Source organism: Periplaneta americana, chromosome 12, assembly GCF_040183065.1.
Source record: "Periplaneta americana isolate PAMFEO1 chromosome 12, P.americana_PAMFEO1_priV1, whole genome shotgun sequence".
In the NCBI taxonomy this organism is placed as follows: domain Eukaryota; kingdom Metazoa; phylum Arthropoda; class Insecta; order Blattodea; family Blattidae; genus Periplaneta; species Periplaneta americana.
In genome coordinates, this window is record NC_091128.1 from 78,207,243 (window position 1) to 78,234,942 (window position 27,700).

At 35.8% G+C, this 27,700-nt stretch overlaps 1 protein-coding gene across 3 annotated transcripts in view; it reads left to right on the forward strand.

Annotated features, from left to right (window-relative positions):
* LOC138710585 (cardioacceleratory peptide receptor-like) overlaps positions 1 to 6,352 on the forward strand; it is a 684,299-nt gene extending 677,947 nt beyond the window's left edge. For all 3 annotated transcript variants that reach the window (XM_069841577.1, XM_069841579.1, XM_069841578.1), the window contains exon 10: positions 884 to 6,352. In XM_069841577.1, the coding sequence (XP_069697678.1) occupies positions 884 to 1,195 (312 nt within the window). In that variant the 3' untranslated portion in view covers positions 1,196 to 6,352. The remainder of the gene's footprint in view (positions 1 to 883) is intronic.
* The last annotated feature ends 21,348 nt before the right edge of the window (positions 6,353 to 27,700 follow it).

Here is a 27,700-nt window from a genome sequence, read left to right on the forward strand (position 1 = left end):
ACGTTAACAGAAAGCCACAATTTAAGTCACACAGTATTTGTATGCACTCAAAGTTGGGTTCTGGCGTCTTGTCAGCCCATTTGAGTTGTTTGGATATAAGAAGAAATTGTGAGGGTGTCGTGTATAGTTCCTGGGATAGCTCAGACGGGAGAGCTTTCGTGCGCTACGCGAAGGATCCTGGGATCGATACCCGGCCCCGGAACAATTTTTCCTTGAAATTATATAACAGATTGCTCAGCCTTATAGGCTTTGATGGCAACAACTTTTATAAATTTCACTATGCTGCCATCTAGATACTTCATAAGAAGTTACGTTATAACTATTGTCTGAATTGCATAGAGCAACTGTACTTCAATCTAACGGTCGTTCCCAATCGACGGTGGCGATCCTGGTTGTTTTTCTCTTCCACATGTTACCGTTTTTAACATGGGAATGGTCAATCTGTTATATATGTGATCAAGGGTCAAAGGCTAGTTCAGAGATGTAAAAATGTCACTCACGGAGTGATTTCCCCTCATTACCTTCACCTACCAATTTGGGTGCGCGCGATGGAATTGAGGGAGGATCGCGTGGGTTTGACATAAACAGCTCCTCTCTCAGCATCACATCAGTGCGATATGCTGGTAAGGAGGGGGTAATACGTCACGCACGATTTCTACTTATTTACATCCCTGGCCTAGTTGGTTATAACAAGCCATCTGAGTCAATTTCAATCAGCCTGAAACGGTTTTGTTTCATACAGTGTGGTTTAACCCTTATAATTGAATTACTCGTAACTCAAGCTATAGAATATTCTCACTATTTCGCTAGAGACTGGAAATAGAGCTTAATCGTGAAATCACTAGCCAACATTACTAACAACAATTGAACTACTCTGTTGCAGGAAAGTGCCTCCGATCAGCTGGCTTCTGACCGGACTCGCGCTTTGCTTCCCCGGGTTGAGATCCCGCTACAGGCCTGCAGACTCCAGTTCTACCGTCACAGAAACTCTAACTCAACATTCTTCACGAAGATCCGGTTCTATACACAATGCCACGTCACTCAGACATCATGTCCGTCTACAGACGGGGGAGACCAAAGTGGCAATGTCTGCTGTCTAACATTCAGAAAGAACGGAGGCAATAACAAAGATGACATTCAGAAAGAAGTCTCTGAATCAGAGGCAAGATGTTTTGTCTTGCACCAAGGTGACTAGACTACATTCATAATTCTCGTCAGTAAAGACGAATTCTGCAACACAACATGAAAACACTATAAACAAATAACTACCGTGCGTGCGTATGATCAGGCGAGTGCGACGTGTGTTTGAGAGCACTTACCTAGATAAAGTAAGCATATAACTAAAGCTGTTGTGTATTTATTGGTGACACGCTCCGGGGAACAAGAAAGTCTGCCTAAAGATTGAAAATGACATCAAAATCCCAAAGACCATTTAATAATAAAACAGCTCACGTATGTAGTGGCAGAACTTTCTGGATGAAATCATAGTCTTCAATTTATTTTTATGTCATTGAGGCTAAAACAATAAATGTAACTGTAACAACTCGCATCCAGTCACAATGGGACTACGTCTCTTTTGCATCACGTAATTTTAATAATACAGATTCGTGACAGGTGGGTTAACAGGAGACAGTTCACTATGCAGTGTTTAGAGATTACTCTGAGTTTATTTTTGGTATAAGAACTAGCCTATATTCCAGCCAAACTCGACCTGAACATTTGTTCGCAATAAATATTTCTGTGCTTCAAGTTTGTAATTCGTAAAAAATATTCAGGAAATAAGTTCATGTAGGTATGATACTGTGAACATGGACGGATCACAGTTCACAACATGTTACATCCAAAACTTTCACTTTCTCTTTGTACGCAGTGTCAGAAAAAAATAATTGTGATGCTTTATATCAGAAAGGAACATTGTGCTACGTCTGCAGCCTAACACAATATCTCTATTCTGATTTAATGCCCATTACCACAGAAGTCAATGGAATGTGAAATGATACAAGACACAATATTATACACCTTTTTGTATCTCAATGATGTACAAAGAGAGCAACATTTTAGACATGCAATTATAAAGTAAACACTGAACAATGACAACTAGTCCGGGACATAAAACAACAATTTTTTTTGTCGGGTCCAATACTGTATAGGCGCTATGAAACCTATTACGTGAAACGATTTACACGACAATACTTATAATCATATAAAATATCGCGAATTTCAAGTCAAGAGAATATGCGGTGCATATATTTTATCTTTCCACACTCTAGAAAGTAGAGTGAAAGCGGCAGTGCACAGCGCAGCTGCCCACTCGGGGCCTACTCGGTTGAGTCAAGAACACGCGAGATGAACCGTAAAACGGACAGTCTTATTCTTTTTATAATGTTTGAAATTGTGAAAGTGCTAGAAATTGTTCACCGTTTCAAACATGGTGTAGAAAGAGTGAAAAGATAAACTTTAGACTAAGTATTATAGTAAATTACGATGGGCTAGAAAGAACCGGGTTCATGATCACGTGTAGTGATATCTTGTCTTAATTTTCTGAAGGTTCAGAGTTTAACTCAGCCTTCTAAAAAAATGTATGCGCGGTGTAGGTAAGAAGCAGGTCACAGCGTGTGCTGTACACATCTCTTCAAGTAGCGAGGTCAAGAAAATATGATAGCTCTACCTTCCTAAGTTGTATGGATATGAATGGAGTGCAGGTAGACACCTCGTCCTCTTGCGATGAACAGAAGCAGGCCACGTATGAGAGAAGCAGTTACAGTTTCGAAAGTTCATAGACATTTATCCACCATCAATGTAATTTCCTGTGTTGTCTTGCATGGGGACCCAGCTTTATGCTGACCCTATAGAACGAGATTCGGCCATGTGTATGTCTAAATTTTTATCATGTGTCTAAAAAGTCCGGATGTGGGCTTAGATTATTATTCAAGATTGGGCGCTGTATGAGTCGTAGAAGAAAATAAAAGAAAAGGAAAAACGGAGAGACTTGGAAAGAAACGAATGAAGGTGAAAAGGAGATAAATAGAAAAGAAAGAAAGAAGGAAAATTTAAGAGAGAAGAGTAAAAAGGGAAAGAAGAAAAATTAAGGAAAATGAAGGAAGAGAAAGTGGGAGGGAATGTATTGAAACAAAATACAGTAAAAGAAAATTTAAAGAGAAAGAAAGAAATGGGAAAGAAAGAATAAAGAATAAAACTAACGATGAGAAATAATACGTGTACAATAATTCTAATCAGTGAGAAAGTATTGAAGTCTTGCACAATTATTGTCCTAATAGTCAGTTCACTCCTGTCTACATTTTAACCTGTCTCCTTTTGAGTACTCTATTAAAAGGACTGTTTTAGATGGAGGCAAAAAATATCAGGATTGAAAATTATGAGAATTGAATGAAGTTACCGTATCAGAAATTTTACAATTGTCACTCTGCCACCCTAGAAGGAATAATGTAGCCTACAGAGTGTTAGATCTGTTATGCTGTTAATAACCAGAAAATTCTTTTTTTTTTTTTTTCGAAGGATTAGACGGTTGATTTAACAAGCCACAAGGAAAAGTGTTCAGAGAGGCAAAAATAAGATTGGCTGATAAAAGATATTTCTGGAACCGGAATTGACAGTTATGCCGAACCCTTGGTAATGGTGATAACGAAGGTAATGCATTAACAGCAAAATGATGTCGACTTATTTGTTGGATTAATACTGGGGACAGACCTGATTATTTGAATCTCTGTACGTACCGCATAATGCAACGAGGTTTAACTTCTTAGGCTACGCAGTCAACAAAACTCGTGTTTTTGTAATATAACAACTCAAATATAGACTTCGTCAGCAATACGAGAGGACCACTTCAAGCACAGCTGTCTATTCAATGCTCTGTCATAGTCTACTTTCCTTTGGATGTTCCGCAGATGGAAATTTGCGTTATTATACTGAGAAAATATCATGTAGCAGTTTTATACATCGAAATGAGAACGAATTCTAGAACAATGATAGAACTACAGTATTTCAGGTTATAGAGACTACCAAGAGAGAATCTACTTCAACATTTTATTTATCATTATGCCACGTAAATTCGAAAGAGTTGTACTACAAATTTCACGGAGTCGAAAGCCAACGCTTTGCCGGTCGGTTAAGCCATCAGCATACTGCATCGAACATTCTGATTCGGACAGGACTATTTTGTCTCGGACTGCCCGATGCAAAGGTGATAACACGCACTCTTATGAGTCTGCAGAATACTGCATCGAAAATTCGTGCCTCATAAGAATGCGTGTAAACATTGTCAGATCGGACGATTCGAGAGAAAAACGTCCTGTCCGAGACGCGAATGTCCGAAGCAATATGTTGCCGGCCTAACGGAAGATTACTATATTACAAGAATAAACACTGTGATATCTTATCCTTCTGGGTCCTGGAGTATAGTAAACTATACTTCATACATGCATTTAGTTTCAAATTTTCTGCTAGGTGGAATCGTTACCTAGCTCTTCTTTTCTGTGCTTGTCAAGCTCCTGACATCTCTTGGGACTTACAGGAAGCACAAGAAGATCGACTCAATCATTGTAATGCGTGTTTAAACTATTTGTAAATAAAAATGGCGACCAGCAACTCAACCGTAGGACATGTTTTCCAATTAAGTACACAGTAAACGTTATATCTTAAGGATAAAAAAATATCACATAATATGAATTACAAAGACTTAAAGTATGGTGCCATAGCTGTAACCTGCAGTTTTTCCAGCATTTTTCCTCATGTCAGTGATCTTTTTTGAAGTGTAGAATACATTGAACTTTAAAGATAAAACAAAAAATGTCTCAGGACTCAGGAGGTTATTGTAATCAAATTATGGGTCAGTATTAGGTTATAAACGAATTGTATTGTGTTATTAAATACTCGTACAACAGCGACAAACGTCTGAAATAGTTCTGTTCGAGAGAGAAATACTGACATATACAAAATAATAAACTGTCTGAAATAGTAATGAATCATTGTAGCTTAAATTGCGAGTATTCACAATTATTGTCAATAAATTTTAATTACATAAACATATACATTTTTAATTTATTGAATATTTCAGAAAGTTATTTTTGTCAACTAAAATTGTTTATTCAAATATTATTACATCACCTTAAATTACACAGATAAAAATAACACTAACACTTACATAAATAGATTAAATTCCTTAATTTCATTTAATTACAAATTGTCTTAAAATCATCTTTGCAATATTTGCAACGATGAAACTTTTTTCAACCACTTGCAAAATTATATATATATTACATACACACATATACTATTGGCGGTTACTTGACTTTTCGTCATTCACCCATATAAAGCCAGTTTCGTTGTTGTAGACTAATTTTCCGACAGAGTGGTTGCCCAGGGTGTGCTATAGAAGGCTGGTCTACCCGTAAAGAGATGAGAATATGATGGAGATTTGTTGGAATGCCTCATGGGAATCAGAGTTCCCGGACAGAATCCCTGAATTACTTAGAACACGGGCTTACTCAACACAAGTTATAAATCGGGGGTGAGTCGGGGTTCGAACCCTCATCAATAGAATTATAAGTCCAGCGCTCTAGCCCAGGCCTGCAGAACTGTAGCTCTTGAGAGCGACTGCTTTCCTCCCCTTTCTTACCCCACCCACCTTTTCTACCTGTGCGGTCACGGCATTCTAGTTACGCTCGGCTGCATTAACATTCATTCTCGGGGCGGAAGTCGATCATCCCCAATAGAAGTGGAGTGAGGCTGACGTCATAGTTCCCCTACTTTGCGAGTTCTGCAGGCCTGCTCTAGCCCCTAGACCACCATGCGAAATATTGTCACATTGCCACAGAAAACAAATTATGACTTATTTTCAAAAAGATGGTATGATGTTTATACACTTTACTGCCTAAACGTAAGTTGCTCCAATGGCCTTCAATTACCAGTAATTTAGCCCAAGTTCAAAATAAATAACATGAGGGCTGATCAAAAAGTGTCTGACTTTATTTCATTATTATCAAGCTATTGTCCAAATTTCACGAGAGGATCCCTGCTAGGGGAGTATGGTCCTTGTGGGGTAAGTGGAGAGTGTAAGCCAGTAACTCAGTGTTCTTGAAGAAGCAGGTGGATGGGAGTGGTTCATTGGCCGGCTGGGACAAATAAAGTTCAATCAATGGCTGGTCGGTTCCTTGTCGGGGATAGGTTATAAGAGTGGGTGAAAAACTCGCATTCCTTGCTCAAAGCTTCTCGTGAAATGTGGATAGTATTTGCAGTGTGATGGTTATTAAGCTAGTGTATTTCCCGTGACTACAGATCTGATAAGGTCTGATACTTTGTTGTCAGATCTCATACGACGGTAAAAATAATGAAACTGATCTCATTAAGTTGATAAAAAACTGGAATTCCTTGAGGGAAAACCATCTTCTCTCTCACCTGTATGAAAAGCTATATGTTAACTGTGTGCCTAAAGTGCAGAGCAATGATCAATGTAAAAAATGTTACTGAGGAATCATTGAAGTGATTATTCTGATGAAACTAATTCAAAGACATCTTCATGTACTGGATAATATTCTGTAGAGGTACAGAATTTCACATCACTCTACTTCACAACTGAAGATAATGCTACCAAAGAAGACAAAATGACGTCAGTCATCTGACAGAGAAATGTTATAACGAAATATAGGCCAGAAACTTCTCGTATTTCTTATAGTGCATTTAACATGGAAAATATCGAACATTTGTAAATAAATGTTTGCCGATTCTATCGGCTGAGTGATTATATGATTGCAAATGTTGAAAGTGACTGTGACACAACCAAACGGAAAGGTCATGAGGACAATATGGCGTCCGGTGTGTTTCTCTTTACTTGAATTTATCTTTGGTGTTCATGTTTAAATGTGTACTTATGATGTAAACAATGTGACTGTATGTGCGCTTGCTCATTTTTGTTTTCATAATTATCTATAAATCCTAACACAATAATTTCCATTCCCATTTACCATTTCATATGAATGTAAATCCTGGATATTAGCTAATAAGACAACACCTTACGGAGACAAGTCAGTAGTAGTATTGCCAAGTTGTCATGGAGATCTATGTGCAAACAAGCGAAACAAACAAACATCAGTTGCAAGATGGCGGCACCTCTGCACGAATGTACCATTTTCGAGTAGGGCTTTGTTGTGCGATTTTTCTGGTAAAATATCTGGAATCAAAGGATATTCATAAAGAAATTCTGCCCATATATGGTAAGCATTGCCTATGAAATCAAGTTATCTACAATTTGGTGCAGAAATTATCTGAAGTGGACTAGTATCGAACATCGAATGGCGATTTTCACGGAGACAAAAATGCAATAGGTTGGCGACTTTATCCGAGCAGACAGAATGAAGGGGACGATATGCTAGCCCGGATATTAATAGGTGATGAATCTTGGGTGCATCATTGCCAACCCACGGCAAAGCGTGCATTGATGCTCAGATCAAGTTACCAGACCGTACACTCGTGGAGAGGTGTCGCCATCTTGCAACTGCTGCTTCTTTGTTTCGATTGTGCTTACATGAATACTACCATTTAGCAGTTATGGTTTCAGGCGCCTCATTAAAAAATGTAGACCGCTACTTCAAATTGTAACTGTGCCTCGTACGAATGGATGAAAAGAGTAACAAAGTGTATCGACACTACTTCTCCTAACTATAAATCGGAAGGGAGACGAGGCTTGGTATGCTCAGGAAGTCATGAACAAGGTGGGTATATTAGTTTTCTTGACAGCCTGTACGGAAAACAGATTCTCTTATGAGGCTCATGGTCAAGATCACATTAAGATCAAGAATAACCCAATTGACTTGATCTTTCGAAGCAATCAGTGCATTTGTATTAAACATATTGTAACCCTACATATATAGTCTCTACGCACGGCAGAAGTGGAACTTCTTAAGCTGTAAATGTTAGTACCGGTAATCCTTTTAAGAGAAGGTTAAAGACTGAAGTGAACAAAACTGACACGTTACCATTTAATCTTTTATCTTGGAAAATATATAAACATTAATGACCAAATTTGCCACAATTCTGTATACAATGTAGGCCTATGTATCTTACATATGCCACATGAATTTCATTCTGATTGGATGAAGTTTTTAACTATATTGATGGGTTCTTTGACATTATGATTTTTTTTTCGGGAACTGAAAACATTGTTTTTTAATATACCTTTTCTCAAAAACTATCATAGGCAAAAATGTGACTATTTTTTTTTCATACATATTAAAAGCCATATGTTACAATTTGAGGAACAGAGAACCTGACATCTCCATTACTATAATATAAAAATTATTTTAATGGTTAATATTTCGAATAAAAAAAACACGTTTACAGGATATTTAACATGCAATATGAATAAATCTTAAAACGTATCAATATCATTAATCGGCACTTGCTGTAATACAGTATTATAAGCATATGTGCAAAATTTGAATCAAATTGGACTTGCAGTTTCTGAGAAAAGAAATATTGAAAATTACAAAACGTCGTTTTCAGAAAAACAGCGATAAAAATAAATTTTATTACTGGTGCCATGTAGTCTAGCATGATTCAAAACATATCATTTAAAGGTCGTAAATAACAAATTTAATAAAATACATATATTCTGATTCAGAAAAAAAGCGGAACATTTAACTGATTCAAAAGTGAAAAGTATCATTTTTGGTTGTTTCAGTTCTAAATCTTCCCTTAAATGTTCGTGCAATGAAATACTATAAATTAGGGTAAATTAGGGTCTCTTGGACAGTCGGGCATGTTGGACACTCTGTACTTTAACGTGTTACCTCGCCACTTGTGGGCACCACATTCTGCTAGAATTCAAGGACGGAAGTAGCCCCACTCGTGGCTACTTCCGTCATTGACTTCTAGCAGAATGTGGTGCCCACAAGTGGCGAGGTAACACGTTAAAGTACAGAGTGTCCAACATGCCCGACTGTCCAACAGACCCTAATTTACCCTATCTATTTATTTATCTATTAATCTACGTTCACACAGTGAATCTATTTACTTATTCATTCATTCATTCATTCATTCATTTAATCCGACAGAATTAAGGCCATAGGGCCTACTCTTCCATCCTATCAGATAATATACAAATACAGAGCTATTATTATCATATGTCCAAGAAAAGAGCGGCCGGCCCGTCGGTCGCGCCCTGTATGGTTTCCGCCGAGCGCATAACCATTTCTCCGGCGCTTCTCCAATATATAACAGTACTAACAATAAATGTTCAATAATTTGGACTTACCATGCTCACAGTCGTTGCTGAAAATGGCCCCCGTTTGCCGTCATACACAACTGACATCTTCTGATAAATAAATGAACAACATTCTGAAGCTTCACCATCATTGATAGCTTGGATTTCTTCTCGTATATAGTCTTTTAGTTCATCTATATAAGGAGGATTTTTTCTATAAACCCTACCTTTTAGTGTTCCCCATAAATAAAAGTCACAGCATGTTATATCTGGGCTTTCTGGAGGCCACAAATTATTACGGATTAATCTTATACCGAAAATACGCCTCAATTCCCTCATTGACACGGCAGCTGAATGAGCAGTGGCGGAATCTTGTTGTAAATAAACTGACAATCGTTCCCCGTAAGAACACTACGTTTTCTGCTTGATTTTCGATTCTTCACTGAGCCTATTTCTTTAAATATTTTAGCGAGTCGTCTAATTGTTTTGGCAGAAGGCACTTGTTTTGAAACTTTATTCGAAATTTTGGTCTTGTTTTCGTACACGACGTCTGCCTTTTATGTACGTATTGTACATATACACACGTTCACACAGTGAGAATTTGTTGCTAGGCATTACCTAAATAATCACTGAACTTTATACACTAACGATGTACACTTGAAGAATCGAGAGTCCCATTACACGACTTCTAAGCACACTGAATGTCATATGGCTACTGGAGCTCGATTGCGGGATAAAGTGTTAGCGCGCGGCGGAAATCACGAAGTGCGCGGCTGGCTGCCTGCCGCTCTTTTATGGGACGTATGATAATAATAGCGCTGTATAGTAAATACAGACACTGATAATAAGTGATGCAAATTACATTAAATTCCAATAGAAGATCATATAATCTCAAGATAACACTAAGGATCACATATGGCACAAATACAAATAGAAAGAAAGAAAGAAAGAAAGCAAGAAAGAAAGAAAGAAAGAAAGAACGACAATAATAATAATAATAATAATAATAATAATAATAATAATAATAATAATAATGACAACTCATTACACGTTAAGGGTAAAACTGATAGTGTGACTAGGATTTCGTTTAAGACTTTTATGTTAAATAATTTTAGGAATTTAAAAATGAAGCAATTATTGGCTTATGACAACGAAAATAAGGTATAGGTCTATATGGAAACTCTACTCTAGAATCATTCCAAATAACGTGAGAAATCTCCATCAATAGTTGTGCCAGAACTTGTTGTTGAGTTATTCATCGTCAAAGTAAGTTCCTCTTCAAGAAATTATTTCAATGGCTGTGCTTGGACCTAATCGACAGTTCATACAAGTTGAGAGGATGCGAAAGCATTTCTATCCCCTTCTACTCGCCTTGAGTCCGTCAGTAACAGAACGGTAGCTGTTATCTCTTATACCTGCACTCCCCAAGTTGTACACATAAGAAAATAAAATATTAAATAAAGTACATAAGTGGATATAAAATACAGTGACACAGATATTTAAAAATTACATGTTTGAGTATATTTTAGCGTCATTCTTACAATATTATAAACTAATAATTAAATTAAGGAATGTTAGTTTGTGTTATGAAGTTGGGGGGGGGGGCGGTGACAGTGCAGATTGTCCCATTGAGTATGCTATAGAGTAGCAACTAGTGGTAAAAAAAACATTTATCTTGTGCTCTCAGAGCTTTTTAATGTGCCAGTTGACATAAACAACAATAAAATGAAATATAAACGCTTAGTATAGATTTTCGAAATATAGATTACAGGTAAACATTTTCAATAGTAAGAATTTTCACTATGCTCAAAGTCAATTAGTCGAACGTTAGTAAGATAGACAGTAGCATCTTCCCTTTCACGGATGGTAAAGAGTGTGAGTAGAGGGGAAGGCCTATCAACCGAACTGAAATGGAGATTAAGCACAATTCACAATGTAATTTCACTCACTGTATTCGACTGCATAACGTCACAACACTATACAGAAGACGCACTGGTAGGCAGCAATCCTACTCCTGTTAATTTATGCATTAATTTGTGGAGAACGCTAACATCAACAACTTTATTTAAGCAACATTATAGCAGTGTACATAATCCCATAGCAACAACATGCAAAAGCACTTTCAAAACGTGCCACAGATTTTAAAACACAGCGTTCAACTCATACCTTGACTAAAGAAGTTTCACTTCAAGAATGAGTGCCATTAACGTGTAACATACCGTACTTTCTAACATTTTACGTCTTCTGCAACAACTAAGTTCCTTCATTATGTTTTGAGTGATATTAACGTTTACAGTTCCCGTTGCATTATAGGGCGAATATAGATAAGAGGTGAGGACAATTCACGGCCTACTAACCGAAGAGCGGTCGAGTTGGCTGTGGCCTAGCTGTTTGCCGTGCGTATCCGACTCTGGAAGAACTGATGACTATGTTAAATGTAGTTTACTCACTTCTTACAGAAAGTGCTGGAAGTTTTGTTCCTGCTAACGGACGAAGAGAAAAAGTGTACGTGCTTTCAACAAGATTCCGCAACAACTCACACGACTTCTAAATTTAAGGCAGGTTGTATTTAAAGTCTTTTTTTTCAATAGTGCTATGTATTAATAATTAATCTTTTTATTCAATCTTATGGCTTAACACTATAGCTATAATATAAAACAAATTAATTCAATGTTTTATACAATTACATCGTATTGTGTCATCATACAAACGTTTTCGCCCTCATGGGGCATCTTCAGGTAGGAAGTGTTTACAATATCAATCTAAAATCAATTAAAATAATAATAATAATAATAATAATAATAATAATAATAATGATTTATTTAACCTGGCAGAGTTAAGGCCATACGGCCTTCTCTAACACTCAACCAGGAGTAAAGACTGCGTTACAAAAACACTACAAATTTACAAATTACACTACAATTTTACACACAAAACTGAATAAGATAATAATAATAATAAAATATAAACAACAAATAAGAAGAAATCAGACATAATATATAACATACAGAAAGAAAGAAAAAAGCATAATAATATGTGAACAGCAGGTAAAAATAAATGAGGCATACAAAAAAGACAATTATTCATAATAATAATAATAATAATAATAATAATAATAATAATAATAATAATAATAATAATAAAATAAGAATAGTAATAATGATAATAATAATAATAATAATAATAATAATAATAATAATGATAATACTAATAGTAGTAATAAAATAGTGCAGTACAAAGTATACAGTGAATACAATATTTCTAAGTACACACAATAAGGAAAATTAAGATTATATATAGCTCAACTTATTACATTAGAGATATAACATTATCGGAAAATATGAAAACAAAAATATAAAATAAGTTGAATATCATTAGAACATAAAAAAAATGTGAATACGTGGAAACATGCAATACAACACTTGTCATAATAGTAAGTTAGTTTGGCAACTCGTCATAAGATAATTTTCTAACTTGGATTTGAAAGAATTCAATGTTCGGCAGCCCTTGACTTCAGGCGGCAGAGAGTTCCAGTGACGAGAGGTAGCAACAGTGAAGGATGAGGAATACAGAGACGATGCGTGAAGTGGAATTTCTAGCGTGTTATCGCCTCATGTTTGAAAATAATAATCTTATTGATAGTATAATTATGTAAGTATTCAGCATAGTGACAAATATTGATCATACAAATTATTAAAACATAATGATGTCAAATGTTAAAATTCACAAGCCTACATGGCTATTAAATGTTGCTGAAGAATAAGTAATGATAACTCACAAAAGTTAAATCTTAATACAATAATATCATAGGTGCATTGTGCTATTGACAATAAACTTTCATTAATAATAACTTATAAAACAATATTGTGTAAGCTTGTGTATCAGTATATTGACCAATAATAAATATATTATAGAATTATTTTATAATACACACGTATTACTGAATGTTGAGTCGTAAAGTCTGAAGTCAAATGGTGTGATTGGCTTTTTCTTATGTGGCAAGTGGGTTGTTTTTATATTAGTGTGTTAACCATTGTATGCTCAAATATCTGAAACAAATATTCTTTATTTGTAATATTACAATAAGAAATTCGGGATATTGATTTCCTGTTTTAATTCTTGAACCATGGATACGAATTCAGAACATATTTTTAGGTTCAGAATACTAGCTAATTCTTTATCTGTAATATTCTTTTACCCTTAAAACTAAATAATAACGCTTCAAATTAGTGTAACTCTGAAAATATTGAGATTAGGACACATGTTTATATAACATTTTTTGTTCAGAATGCCTTCATAAATAAGCTCCTTAAGTGGCGGTAAATCGTCGTGAATCACTCTATATACTGTATATATTATATATTTCTATAGTAAAAATATATATTAAAGTAAAATGTTAAAACTAAAATAGAGGTGAGAATTACTGTAGTTGAGAATTTAAAATTCTCAACGAATCTTTGATTATCCATACGATAATTTTTTCCATAATTTGGTTGTAAATACCAAAGGTTTTTAATATGTCCCATGTAAATTTGGATATTCTACCCCTACCACTAAAAAAGTAGTCCCATGGCTGATAATTTTTTGAGGGGTATGCTCAAGTCAGGAATGCATGGCTCATAAATATTTTTCTTTTCCAAGTCAAGTTCCTTTGTCTGGTTGACTGTTGTTTGGAAACGAACTATAAGATCAAGAACTACAGCTTGGTTTTCTTGAGATGAATGGCTAGCCCTATAATATCAACTGTTATAGATCGGATCCTGTTGAAGAGGTACATTGCATTTCTTCATTGAAGAGTCATTTCTGAACTCGCAAAGCAGAAGCTAGCATTGATCGTACTTCATGATGGCGAATGTTCCTCAGTAGTTCTTCTTTACGGCAGAATCTCAACATATGGCCAAGAGTTTGACTCTCGCTAGTCAGAATGACGGCAGCGGATAATGTTCCGACTAGAGATGAACAAAGATCGAGAAAGCAAGACTAACAGCGCTCGCAAAGCCGAAAACCCGCACGACAATGTTCTATACGTCTCGTCGTTGACGTAAAGACAGCTTGTGAGTGTTTCGAATCGCCGAGATTGATCACTCCCGAAATCCCGAACGTCAAACAGCCTTGAATCGCCATAGTTGTTTATACCTGACTGAACTTTTATCTACTTTGCAACTGATGTATATGTATAAACAATCAAGTAGCCTATTTAAAACATCATCTCTACCCTTCAGTGTGTAATAATCCGTTCCCCAGTCTTCATTTAATTACTAGGCATGCTTGAGATCAAGTGTGCAATCTCAAGTAAAATGATATTAATGTTATGTTTTATGTTTCTTTGAAATGCAAATTTATTTGAGAATTGTTTTTCCTATTTATATAACCATAGACAATATCATGTAATAGAACCAGAACATTTTGATAACTAAGATACTGTTTTTTTTTGTCTTTTTGTCTAATTTAAACATTTATAATGTTATTTATTTCAATGATGTATGTTATTCAAAGTTACGAAATCTTTCCACGCCGACTAAATGCTATTTCGAGAATGATGAGCGAGACTCGAAGCGCACGAGAATGACGAAACGAGACTCGAAAGACAAATGCAACGAATATAGCGAGCGTGAGCGGCAGTTAGTTTCGTTCATCTCTAGTTCCGACCTCTACCAGAGACTCCTCGAAAAGCCATGATTTTAGTCAACATTTTTAGAGCGTTTGTCCATTTCGAAACTGATCAATTTTTCCTGTTATTAGCCCAACAGATGGCTATAAAGTGATCTGCAAATTTTGCATTTACGTAGATACATAAATGACTAATAATTTCACGAATTTAAATAAAGTAATTACATGTATAGTAAATAGCAATTGCTTGAATATTGAATTTTGGTAGATGAAATTATATTTATTATTTGGAGTTATTAAAAGATAGACTTAAAATAGAAATTATTTCTTTTCTTGTAGTTATAGCTGCCATCATAATCATCATTTGTAAACACATATATTAAACAAATTGCTATTTAACATTAGTTTTAAGAAAAGATTTCTGATAAAGCGATGATAACTAGCACTTCGGGTCATTCTTGTTAGCTGGAAAGGAATATGAAATTGAAAATATCCGTAAACCGCCACTTAGAAGGATATATGTAAACATTTTAAAAAAGGAATCAATATACAAGAAAAAATATATAATATACTGTACACATGGCAATAGTTATCGAATTAACAGCGTCTCCTCTTTCAGCTCATCTCTCAAAGAAATGCTGACAGATATTAAAGAAATTCATGCGTGAAATCTGTTGGGGTACCATAATGCTGCAGCCACATGTTTTCAAGAAAAACAAGTGAAATGTCCTCTAGTAACTACGGGGACGTCTGTCTCAGAAATTACTCATGAACTTATAAACGTTACTAAACTTGAATTTCTTATCTCTATTCCTTATAACACATTTTTTCAGACCTAAAAATTTGGCACAAATTTATGGAAACACTCTGTAGATATACGTATATATACCTACAGTATTTGTGTGTATGATTTTGTATTATATGAAACTGACTGGACACTGACAGTGTATACAGGTCTACTGTTCTCTAACGCTACGTCATTGACCCCCCACTGTATTTCTGGACTTAAAGAAGACTTTATACCTCGATCAAAGTAACACCGCAGGGTAAGTGCAGTGGATAAATGTCAACAATTCCTATAACATCAAACTAATCACCAAAATTGTCGCTTTGAATCTAAACTGTGCATGCTGTTGCTAGACCAAGTCTCCATACAGCGGATGCCTCTGTAAATCCCACACACTAGGTAATGTACTGCCCACAGTAATTACTGTTCCCCGAGGGGTTTTCCAAACGCACACCAGAAACCCATTCTTGCTCGTAAGTATGAGAGTTCAAAATTAGCATCAAACCGTTTATAGCTCTCAATCAGCACAATGAAATATGGCTTGCGTTTGATTGCTTAGTTTGTCTCCCAGTCTCCGAACATAGCATACTGTACGGTATGTAATGCCACACAAAAGTGTGACAACTAGGGTTCGAAAGTTGAGGAAAAATACTTTTTTTTCCCCCGAGTATCCGTAGATGAAGCCCAACATAATATATGTTTATTTTCGGTCATTGCAAGCTACAAAATGGTGGGTTTTATTTTTCCTTTTTTGTTTTTTCCGGCGTTTTTTGGCTTATTGGTCCTTTTTTTAACCTTTTTTTTAAGGTTTAATAGCTTTTTTTTTGCAACTTCAGCTTCTTTCGATTACATTTTTACTGCCATTTTTACAAACCAAGAATCCACCACGAGATCTCACTTGCTTCAAGTATGTACCAATGACATCCATTGATATGCAGAGAAGTTTCTCGATGTTTCGCAACGTGCTATCAGAAAACCGAGGATTCTTTACACCTAAGAACCTGAAAATGACTATTGTGATGTAATGCAATGCTAACTGAGGTAAGGTTCCCGAAGTCTAACTTTTGTAACCCTAGTGTGGTTAAGCCAAATATGAGGAATTTTTTTCAAGCTTTACAGAATTTGTATGAACATTTTACAGCAAAAATTAAAATTTTAAAGAAATTATTTTGTGGTTTTCAAGTGCAGATAAACAATTATTATTTAAATCAAGGATGTCTGTCACCAACAATCTTTAAAAATATAATATGTCTATATATTGTAAACAAGTATTGGACCCACGCTCTCGGCACATTCGTCCGCAGCAAACCAAACCGATAGCGATGTTCGATACCCGATCCCGGAACAATTTTTCCCTTGAACTTATTCAAATCAGCTTCAAAGGGAGATATAATTGAAAGCCAGATTTGCAGGAGTGAAGTCGTTAACATTGTTAAGTTTATCGAATGTGACGTAAGCATTTCCATGGCAACCGAAGTCGAAGTCAATGCCATTCCCGTTTTTTTTATATTGTGACAGCCGGATGTCGATCGCGCGTCCCACAGAGGGCGGGGAGCGCGAGAGACGGGCGACGCAGCGGGGGAGGTTGCGCGCGCATCTGGTGCATGGGCATTTGCGTTGTGGTACGAAGCAAAGGGGACGCAAAGCTGCAGGTGCTGCATTGGCGAGCTGTAGGGGAAACGAAACCTCCAGCAACAGAAACGTCCGGAAATCGAAGGCTCGCGAAGTGTTACCTAACAAATAAAAGGAAGCCAGCCTTTGAGAGCTCAGCTCAGTTTTTGGACAGCAAACCAGTCAGTCTTGTGTAGCAGTGAAGCCAGCTTCGAGACCGAAGTTCGACGTGAGTGTGTCCGCAACTGGGGGAGCGTCCTGGCGAGTGCGGCGTATCCGGAGCCTTTAGTTCGACGTGCAGTGGACCGCAGTTGGGGGACCTGAGTTCGAAGTTCAGTGGACTGTCTCTGGAAGTCTTGGGTTCGATATTCTGTGAACTTGAGTTAATGAGCTAGAAGAACTAGCCAAGGCAACGAACTGTAAACTGAGAACTGACAGTTTGGTTTTGTAAATAATGCTTTGTGAACATTAGTTGAGATTAGCAGTACATTGTTGTTCTCAATAATCCAAGTGAATTGTCATTGTCGTCTGTGGAGTGCAATAACGAATACTGTGTTGCTGTGTGGTGTGGAAATCTCATTGTTTACGGGAGTGTTTAAATTCAATTATAGAAAGTGATTATTGTTGTGACAATAAAAGTTACATTATTGTTTTGAATTGAAAGTCACACTATTAAGGGATTACATATACCTTTATGTAACTAGTCAGCTATGAATGCAATGGAAGGGGAAAGGAAGTGACCACCATATCACATTACCTAATGGCTTTATTGCCTCATGAGTGATGCCTTATTTTGTCACTTGTGAGATTCAGACTTGTCTTCGGACAGTCGACTAAGCAACATACATACATCTTCCGCATTAAAAAATTTATGTTCTATAAATTTTATTCCTCCATATCCTTAAGCCCTATTTCAGTGAAATTTTATTTGCTTAATGCCTGAAAATTGCTCTTCGATCTAAAAACAATTTTTCTACTTAACATTTTTTTTTTAAATTGTGATTTTTTTAATTTCCATTTTGCGATTTGTACCAGACTGTCACTTAAAAACTTACTCCCAAGACGTTTAATATTTAGTAACTTTTTGTCATAACGGAAACAATATTAATAAGTCCTAGCTCAATGTTTAGAATATCTATACTGCAAGAAAAAAAAAATTTCTTCATATAACTTATTTAAGTTTTAAATATATTTTTTCCTTGAATTTTGTTTTGTTTTTATTTTTTTAATAGTTTAAAATTGAGTTAAAGACATAGGTCTTACTAAGAAAAAGGCTCATGGAAAATTTCAAGCAAATATCGAAGAATTTGTGGGAGATACGATTTAAACAATTTTTGAAAATGCAGTTTTGATCATATATCCGATATAATTACCTATTGCTGGCTGGCATTGTGTTTGTATGGCAGGTCTTTTAAATATGTAACTTTGTCAATTTTATAGATGCCTTAAAATGTCTTTCATAGATATGAAGCTAAAGGTTCATATTAAGTCAAATAAAAAAAATAAACATATTTTTCCCTCGAAGGTGTATATAACCACTTAATATAGGTAGAATATAGATGTTACATGTAGAAAACTTGTTTTGAAGTGCTTTGAAACAAGTTCTAGCTGCACATTCAAGTGAGATATGACACACCTGACATATCGCAAGTGAAAAGGATACTTCCAAAGCAAACTGTTACTTTTATGACACACGTTTAAAACCCCCCTCAAAAAATCTTCTAAATTAAATCAGAGTGTAAGCGTGAAATCTGATATAAGATGCACGTTCGCAGACGAAGCTAAATTTGAAGGAAGATGTTGAAATCTCCAGCACTCTACTCAAAAAGTTTTAAGTAAATTGGAACTTGTTAGGAACATGATTAAGCAAACTGTTTCTAGAGGACGGGGAAACAAGTCAAACAAGTGGAAGAGTCAACTTCGATAAATTTTGTACGTTGCGTTGTAATTAGCGACAGGCGACTTGACAAGTCGGCAGCATTAAACATTTCTGCACCTCATCCAAAATTCAATGGATTTCGATGTAAATCCCAGCGGTATGCGAAACTGACGCTGTCCCCATTAATCTTGCAGTCTGTCTCCACAAATCGCTGCCGCCTTCAATTATCAACACCAAACACGCTGAATAATTGATATTTGTCTTCGAAATTCTCACCAATCCATTCTCTCAGACGAATTAACCTCTGAGAGTAGAAGGATTGCTCAGGTTAATTATTATTATTATTAACTATTAGCCTATTGTTATATTATTATTATTATTATTATTATTATTATTATTATTATTATATTAAATTGGAAACATCATATTAAATAAATTACTCCGAAAATTAAATTCAGCATTTTTGCTATTAAATCTATGCAAGAGATTGTAAATATCAATACCTTAAAAACAATATACTTTACATACTTTCATTCGATAATGAGTTTTGGAATAATATTCTAGGGAAATTCTAAAAATAGTAACAGTATATTCCTACTACAAAAAAGAGTAATTGGAACAGGCCTAATAGTAAGTGCCAAATCTAGAGAATCGTGTAGGACCATTTAAAAAGAAAACTACAAATAATGACCATGGTTTGTTAGTATATTTTTCCATTAATAAACTTATTCATATGTAATCGTGAAAACTTTGTAACTAATTCAACAGTTCATTGTATCAATACTTACTTATTTACTTACTGGCTTTTAAGGAACCCGGAGGTTCGTTGCCGCCCTCACATAAGCCCGCCATTCGTTCCTATCCTGAGCAAGATTAATCCAGTCTCTATCATCATATCCCACCACCCTCAAATCCATTTTAATATTATCTTCCCCGCTACGTCTCGGCCTCCTCAAAAGTCTTTTTCGCTCCAACACTCTATATGCATTTCTGAATTCGCCCATACGTGCTACATGCTACGTGCTGCCCATCTCAAATGTCTGGATTTAATGTTCCTAATTATGTCAGATGAAGGATACAATGCGTGCAGTTCTGTGTTGTGTAACTTTCTCCATTCTCCTGTAACTTCATCCCTCTTAGCCCCAAATATTTTCCTTAGCACCTTATTCTCAAACACCCTTATCCAATGTTCCTCTCTCAAAGTGAGAGTCCAAGTTTCACAACCATAAAGAACAACCGGTAATTTAACTGTTTTATAAATTCTAACATTCAGATTTTTTGACAGCAGACTGGATGATAAAAGCTTCTCAACCGAATAATAACAGGCATTTCTCATATTTATTCCGCGTTTAATTTCCACCCAAGTATCATTTATATTTGTTACTGTTGCTCTCAGGTATTTGAATTTTTCCACCCCTTCAAAAGATACATTTTCAATTTGTATATATCCATTTCGTACAATATTCTGGTCACGAGACATAATCATATACTTTGTCTTTTCGGGATTTACTTCCAAACCTATCTGTTTACTTGCTTCAAGTAAAATTTCTGTGTTTTCCCTAATCGTTTGTGGATTTTCTCCTAATATATTCACGTCATCCGCATAGTCTAAAGCAGTGGTCGTCAGCACTCGCTGAAATGTGCAATGGGTACGCGGTGCCGTTCCGTGTGCACTGTCGTGCAACAGGGAGAGATAGAGAGCATACCCGCTAGCAGCTACGAGAGCACTATAGCGCACAGCGTTTTCCGCGGGTAAGAGAGGCTAGCCCCATCATGCTCTGTGCTGACGACCCCTGCTCTAGATTCTAGAGCAAAAGTTAAAAAGTAAAGGTGATAGTCTGAGAGGATAAAATGAAAGGAGGGAGTACTTCAAGCCAAATATGCTTGTAATCGGTGCGACGGATATGACGTCAAACTATACCTTTTACGCCCCATAATCCACCGCGAAATACCGCCAATTGCCAAATATTAAATTGCTACTATCGGTTTTGGTCATACGTAAAAGGATTAAAATGGATTTGGAGGTAACAGGGCTACTAGCAGATTATTATATCAATGTAACTTATGTTTCACTATATATTTATTAAAAGTGTTATGCTTGTGACATGGACTGAACACTTCATTTCCACATTCTTTCTCTTATCAAGAAGGATGTTGGCATTCCTTCATAGGGGGACATATCAACGGGCATATTCTACAGTTGAGCCGAACAGAATATTAGCTTATTTACAAAAAAAATAACACCTGCTGAACTTGACTACACTTTTGAAATATTCACAACAACACGAAACAATTTGTAATCGTAATAACATGAAGAAAACAGCTGATAAACACACCGGAAAAAGAGATGAACTATGGATAATTTGACGGCCATACTAGTACACCTTTTTGGTTCCACCGTTTCGAGCTTATTGCCCGGGGTTGGTGATAGTGCATCTCCTTGCTTTAGCTCACAGTGAATTGGAAGTGCATCTTAAAGAAATTGGCCTATACGGACTCTGCTGTACGTTTCACTGAGACACATTTTAATTAATCGAATTAGTTTCTTGGGAATACCAAATACAATAAGAATATCATATAAAACTTCTCTCTTAACCAAGTCATATACCTTTTTGAAATCTATGAATAACTGATGCACTGTGCCCTTATACTCCCATTTTTTTCTCCATTATCTGTCGAATCCAAAATATCTGATCAAGAGTTGATCTATTACGCCTAAAACCACACTGATGATCCCCAATAATTTCATCTACATATAGAGTTAATCTTCTCAAAAGAATATTGGACAAAATTTTGTACGACGTCAATAAAAGTGATATTCCTCGAAAGTTACTACAGTTAGTCTTGTCCCCCTTCTTAAAGATAGGTACGATTATGGACTCCTTCCATTGTTCTGGTACAATTTTCTTTTCCCAAATAGCAAGTACAAGCTTATAAATTTCATTAGATAATGCGCTTCCACCCTCTTGTATTAATTCTACTGGAATTTGATCGATACCTGGACACTTATAATTTTTCAGATATTCTATCGCAATTTAGACTTCAGAAAGTGTGGGTTCGGGTATAAATGGCTCAGCAGTTTGTATTTCAATTTCGTCCCGATCATCTCTATTTGGCTTATGTATATTTAATAGTTGCCCAAAATAGTTTTTCCATCTCTTCAGGATTGAATGAGTGTCTGCAAGTAAGTCAGTTCATTGTATGAATACTGGTCAAAAATGATTTTCATACTTCATTTATCGTGCTATTAAAAAGGAGTGCGTTATATGGCAGTAAATAATTAGACTATCTATGAAACAAGTTCGTGTATTTGTGAAACTCGGCTTCGTCTAGTTTCACAAACTTTACACTCATGTCAAAAAGATAACTTTACAAATGTGTATCATACTATGTTTTTTTCTAAGATAGCACAGATTGAATTTGCATTAAATACGGGGTTATTCGTAAGTCCGTGAAACACTTTAAAGTTTAATAAAAATAAAGTACGCAACATATCATAGTAATTGGCAACTCTCCAAGGTTTTCTAATAAGAAAAGGCCGCTCTTAGTTGCCATAATTTATCGCTAGGTGTCAGTAGTTATCAATAATGGCAAAATGACGTTTGCTAAACGTGAGCAATCATTTTGTATGTTGGAATATGCAAGGACCTCGTCAAAGATTTGAAGTAGACGGTTTCGCTGACTTTTCATCTCTCCGGAAACGTGAATCGGCACAATGTGCGCATATGGGGAACTGAAATTTCCCACGCAGTCATTGAACATGTGCGAGACTCATCTAAGGTGAATGTCTTCTGTGTGATTCGAAAGAGAAGGTATAGAGTCCACTGTCACTGGAGTGATTTACTTGGACATGTTACGAAACTGTCTGATGCCTCAGCTGAATGAAGACAGCAATGGTTACATCTCTCAGGAAGATGGATCTCCCTGTCACTATCACAACAACGTGCGAGAGTATCTTAATCAAAATTTGCCACTGAGATGGATCGGACGCACAGGACGAGTAGATGACGTTAATGAAGTGGCTACCACGATCACCGGATTTAACTCCGTGTGACTTCTTCTTGTGGGGGTTTGTGAAGGATATTGTCTATGTGTCTCCGCTCACCGCTGATATCCAGGAAATTCGCCACCGAATTACAGCTGCCGTGGCCCTGGTCAACCATGACATGCTGGAGCGTGTATGGGGCGAGATGATTACCGCATGGATGTATGTCATATTAGCAAAGGTGGACACATTGAGCATCTGTAAGGTATGTAACAAAACTTGGAGAGTTTCTCTTTATTCTAGTGCAAAGTAATTTGTTGTTTGTTGTGTAGTTTAGTAATGAGTTTCTTAAATGTTTCACGGACTTATGAATAACCCTGTATATCAAGTTGGAAAGGTTATAAGATCACGACTTTATGGCAGTCTATATTCAGAACTATTAATAATTAAGTACCCTGGAATCACAGCTAAACCGGCCATAATCAATAAAAGGAACATTCACAATGAAAAGTAACGTGAACGCCAAAGTTACGGCCAGGTTATTTTGTAAGCATTCACAATAATTTTAGTAAACGTTTTAGACGAAAATGACAATGTGAACACACAAGTCTGAAACTCCAATAGTTTTGTTTGCGGTGAAGTCAGAGATGAAGCGAAAACACTATCTGAACTGCACATAAAAAAGAGCGCTGTAGAGAGATGTCGGAGAACGCTGGAAGAAACAAAATAAAATGGTACCGTTTGACGAGAGATTAATCCTTCTTCAGTCATATGCGTACTGTAGCTGTCTGTATGACAAAACACATTATTCAAATAAAGATAATATGCTGAAAGAAAACAGCTAAAAGGAAGATAATCGATATTAACATGAAGAATAAGAAGAACAAGGATATGTGCTTTGTTCTATTATTTTATCATACTGACAACATTATACAGGGTTGGGTAGATAAAACCGGCTCGTGTTATGACATTGATAGGTACTAATGATTTGAAACAAACTTCAAATGGAATGAAAATAAAATGCATTTACCGTCATAATAAATGTTGAAAGTGCCCTCCATCTGCATCTAGACATTCTGTGCACGTTTTAACAGGTTCATGAAAACACATGTCAATTCCTCATGGGTGATACTGCGGATGCAATTCCTAATATTATCCTTGTGATCATCAATGGTATGGGGATTATGTTCGTACACTTTTCCTTTCAAGTACCCCCATAAATAAAAATCACATGTTGACAAATCTGGTGACCGCGGTGGCCATAAGTTTTTGCTCACAGTCCTTTCTTCAGCGAACATCTGATGAATACGGGCAAGTGACCTCTCAGATGTGTGACATGTTGCCCCATCTTGTTGAAAGAAGCAGTAATTATTCTCCTCTTCTGCCAGCTGGGAATATAATTCCTCCAAGAAGGTCAAGTAGACATCTGTGTTGACTGTGGTGTCGAAGAAGATTGGACCGACAATGCGTTTCGCAGTCATAGCGCACCACACACCGATCTTTTGGTCGTGCAGGGGTTGCTCGAACAATAGGTTAGGATTTTGAGTCGCCCAATACCTGCTGTTCTGGGAGTTTACATATCCCTATAGATGAAACCAAGCCTCATCACTCATGATGAACATCAGCGGGTCCAAATGACCATCTGCAACCATGTCCAACAACCAGCGGCAGAAATTTACACGTTTATCTCTATCGGGCTCTTTCAATTGTTGTACAGCTGTCACTCTTTACGGTTTGAATTTCAAATACTTCAACACACGTCTCCTACTCACATGAACCTGTTGAGGCAATCTCGTGGTAGACTTTCGAGGACTCCTAGTCATAAATTCATTAATTCGCGCCGTAAGTTGAGGAGTCCGGACAGAAGGAGTTCTGTTCCTTGTTACATTTTTTATGGATCAGTCGTACGCCATTTTCGCACCAAATCTTGAATGCTGCTTTTCGCTGGTATTGAGCGAAGCGGAAATTTGTCTCTGAATAATTCTTGTGTTTCCTTAATAGAGCTGGTCTGTACGTACGCCTCCACAATGAATATTCGCTCTGGTATTGAATAAGTCATACTTATTTAAAGCACAACTCTTTACATGTGTTTAGAACGTCTGACTTTTAAACAGCAACCAGAAGAGGTTATAAGCAACAATGGCGCAACAACAATGACACAAAACACGCAGAAGATACAGTATAGCCAACATAATTACATTTTCAAGAAAAAAGAAAGAAAAGAAATCAATACCCTACATAATTTATTTTCCAAATCATATGACATGAGATGGGGCGGTTTTATCTGCCCAACCCTGTAGCTAATCTATAATATTAACCATATCTATGCTAAATACTAATTTGTAGTGGTAAGCCGTATGTTCTATTACGTGGAACAAATATATTTCAAATTTGAAATTCTTTTATACGAACACAAAATATTCGACTGCACTTTCACGTGATTCTTCTCTATGATTGCAGTCATCTGTTCATAGCCTTGTGGTAACGTCAAATTTCCATTGTGAATGTAGACTCAACTGCTTGCCGTTACTGTAATGCTTACATCCTCGTGTTATTTTTTTTTTTTTAACTTTTTCGTTGTGAGTGTGCCTAGTTTTTTCTAGAAATTTTTTGTTAATAAGTTAGTCGTTTTAACATAACACATTCAGATATTAATATTCTTAATAATATATAATTTAAAGATGGACCTCTATTACCTAGTAATGTTAATAATAAATGCCCAGTAATTATATTAGCTGCTTATCGGACAGCTAATATTTTGTATATTCTTAGGATATTAGTAGCCTTGCAATTTTACATCGCATTCCAATAATACAGATTCGAACAGAATGAAAATATTTTGTAAGCTTATTTGTAAATATCTTAATTATCATTTGATAATTTTTGCAATTATACATAGCATTCCAGTAATGATTAAGGATTAAAGAATAAATAATCAAACCGGAATGATCTCTACTTATTATATTTTCAATAAATTATAATGTAACCTAAACAACATTAGGCCTAATTCTGTCCCTGATTTATTTAGGTAACTTTCTTCTAGAATATATTTCTACCTGAGGTAAGTGGTTGTTAAACTGTTTCCAACAATATAACATAATTTTTAACATGTAACAGAAGTCACACTTAAGCACACTTAATAAGAGGGCAAGTTTATTTAAATATGGTTTCAGTAAATAGAGTGATTGAAGAGGATTTACCGCCACTTACGGAGCTTATTTCCGAAGGCATTCTGAGCAAAAAATGTCATATAAACATGTGTCCTAATCTCAATATTTTCAGAGTTATACTAATTTGAAGTTGTTTGTAAAATACCATTATTCTTTAGTTTTAAGGGTGAAAGAATATTACAGATAATGAACTATTCAGGAGTATCATTTCTTTAATTAGCTAGTATGCTGAAGCTAAAAATGTGTTCTGAATTCCATAGCTGCTGCGTACAGTTTTTTTTTTTTTTTTTTTTTTTTCAATTTTTATACACAAAATCACATTTGTCTTAAGCATTTGTCACAACAATTGTTACAAATCACTCCAGTCTTGTAAATTCTTTAAGACTATACATTAGGATGCGTAATTAAACTGTAAAGAATCAAGTTCCTGAAGTATGATTTATAACAATTATTGTTGTGATAAGTGCGTAAGAATGATGTAATTTTTAGTTCAAAATTGGAAAACAAAATCTGTACAAAGCAATTAAAAACACATTTCTAGCTTCAGAACACTAACCAATTAAAGAAATGATGCTTCTGAATAGTTCATTCTCCATTTGTAATATTTTTTATCTTTAAAACTAAAGAAAAAAGGTTTTTTACAAACTACTTCAAATTAGTGTAACTCTGAAAATATTGAGATTAGGGCCTATGTTATATATATATATATATATATATATATATATATATATATATATATATATATTGCTCAGAATGTCTTCGGAAATAAGCTCCGTTAGTGGCCGTAAATCCTCTTCAATCACCCTGTATTTTATCAGTGGATACGAAATTTACTACAAGAAATAGTGACACTTGTTCTTTTTGTAAGTTCTCATAGGATTTCCTCATTGATTTACGTGCAGTTCACGAGTGAGGTATAGTGAAGCAAGATGGCTGCTGAGCGCAGGGTTAAACGTCAACAGCAAGAGCAACATCGCCGGGATGTGCCTACATCAGCGGTGACCAAAGCGGATGTCGTGATTACATCGTGTAATCACAGACATTCAAACGGGTACGAGGAGTTTTCTGTACATTGTTGTATGTTTCATTCACGAAATGAAGGCAAGCGATGGCGGTATCATATCGCTCTACAAACTCTGTCTCTACAAGCAGTAAGAGGTGGTTTCGTAAAGAATGAGAAGAGAACTTTTTTGTTGTTCTGTCGGACAAAATGTAATATGTTTAGTTTGCTCAACGGTTCAATTTGGAGTATATAGGAACATTAATTGCCACGCTGAATAATGTATTATTATTATTATTATTATTATTATTATTATTATTATGTTTTTCTATAATACTTCTGTACGTGCATGAATATTGATATTTTTACATCTTCTCTCTAGAAGGACAAAATTATTAGGTTTCATCTCAATTTTAATCTTCTTAATCTTTAGATGAGGGT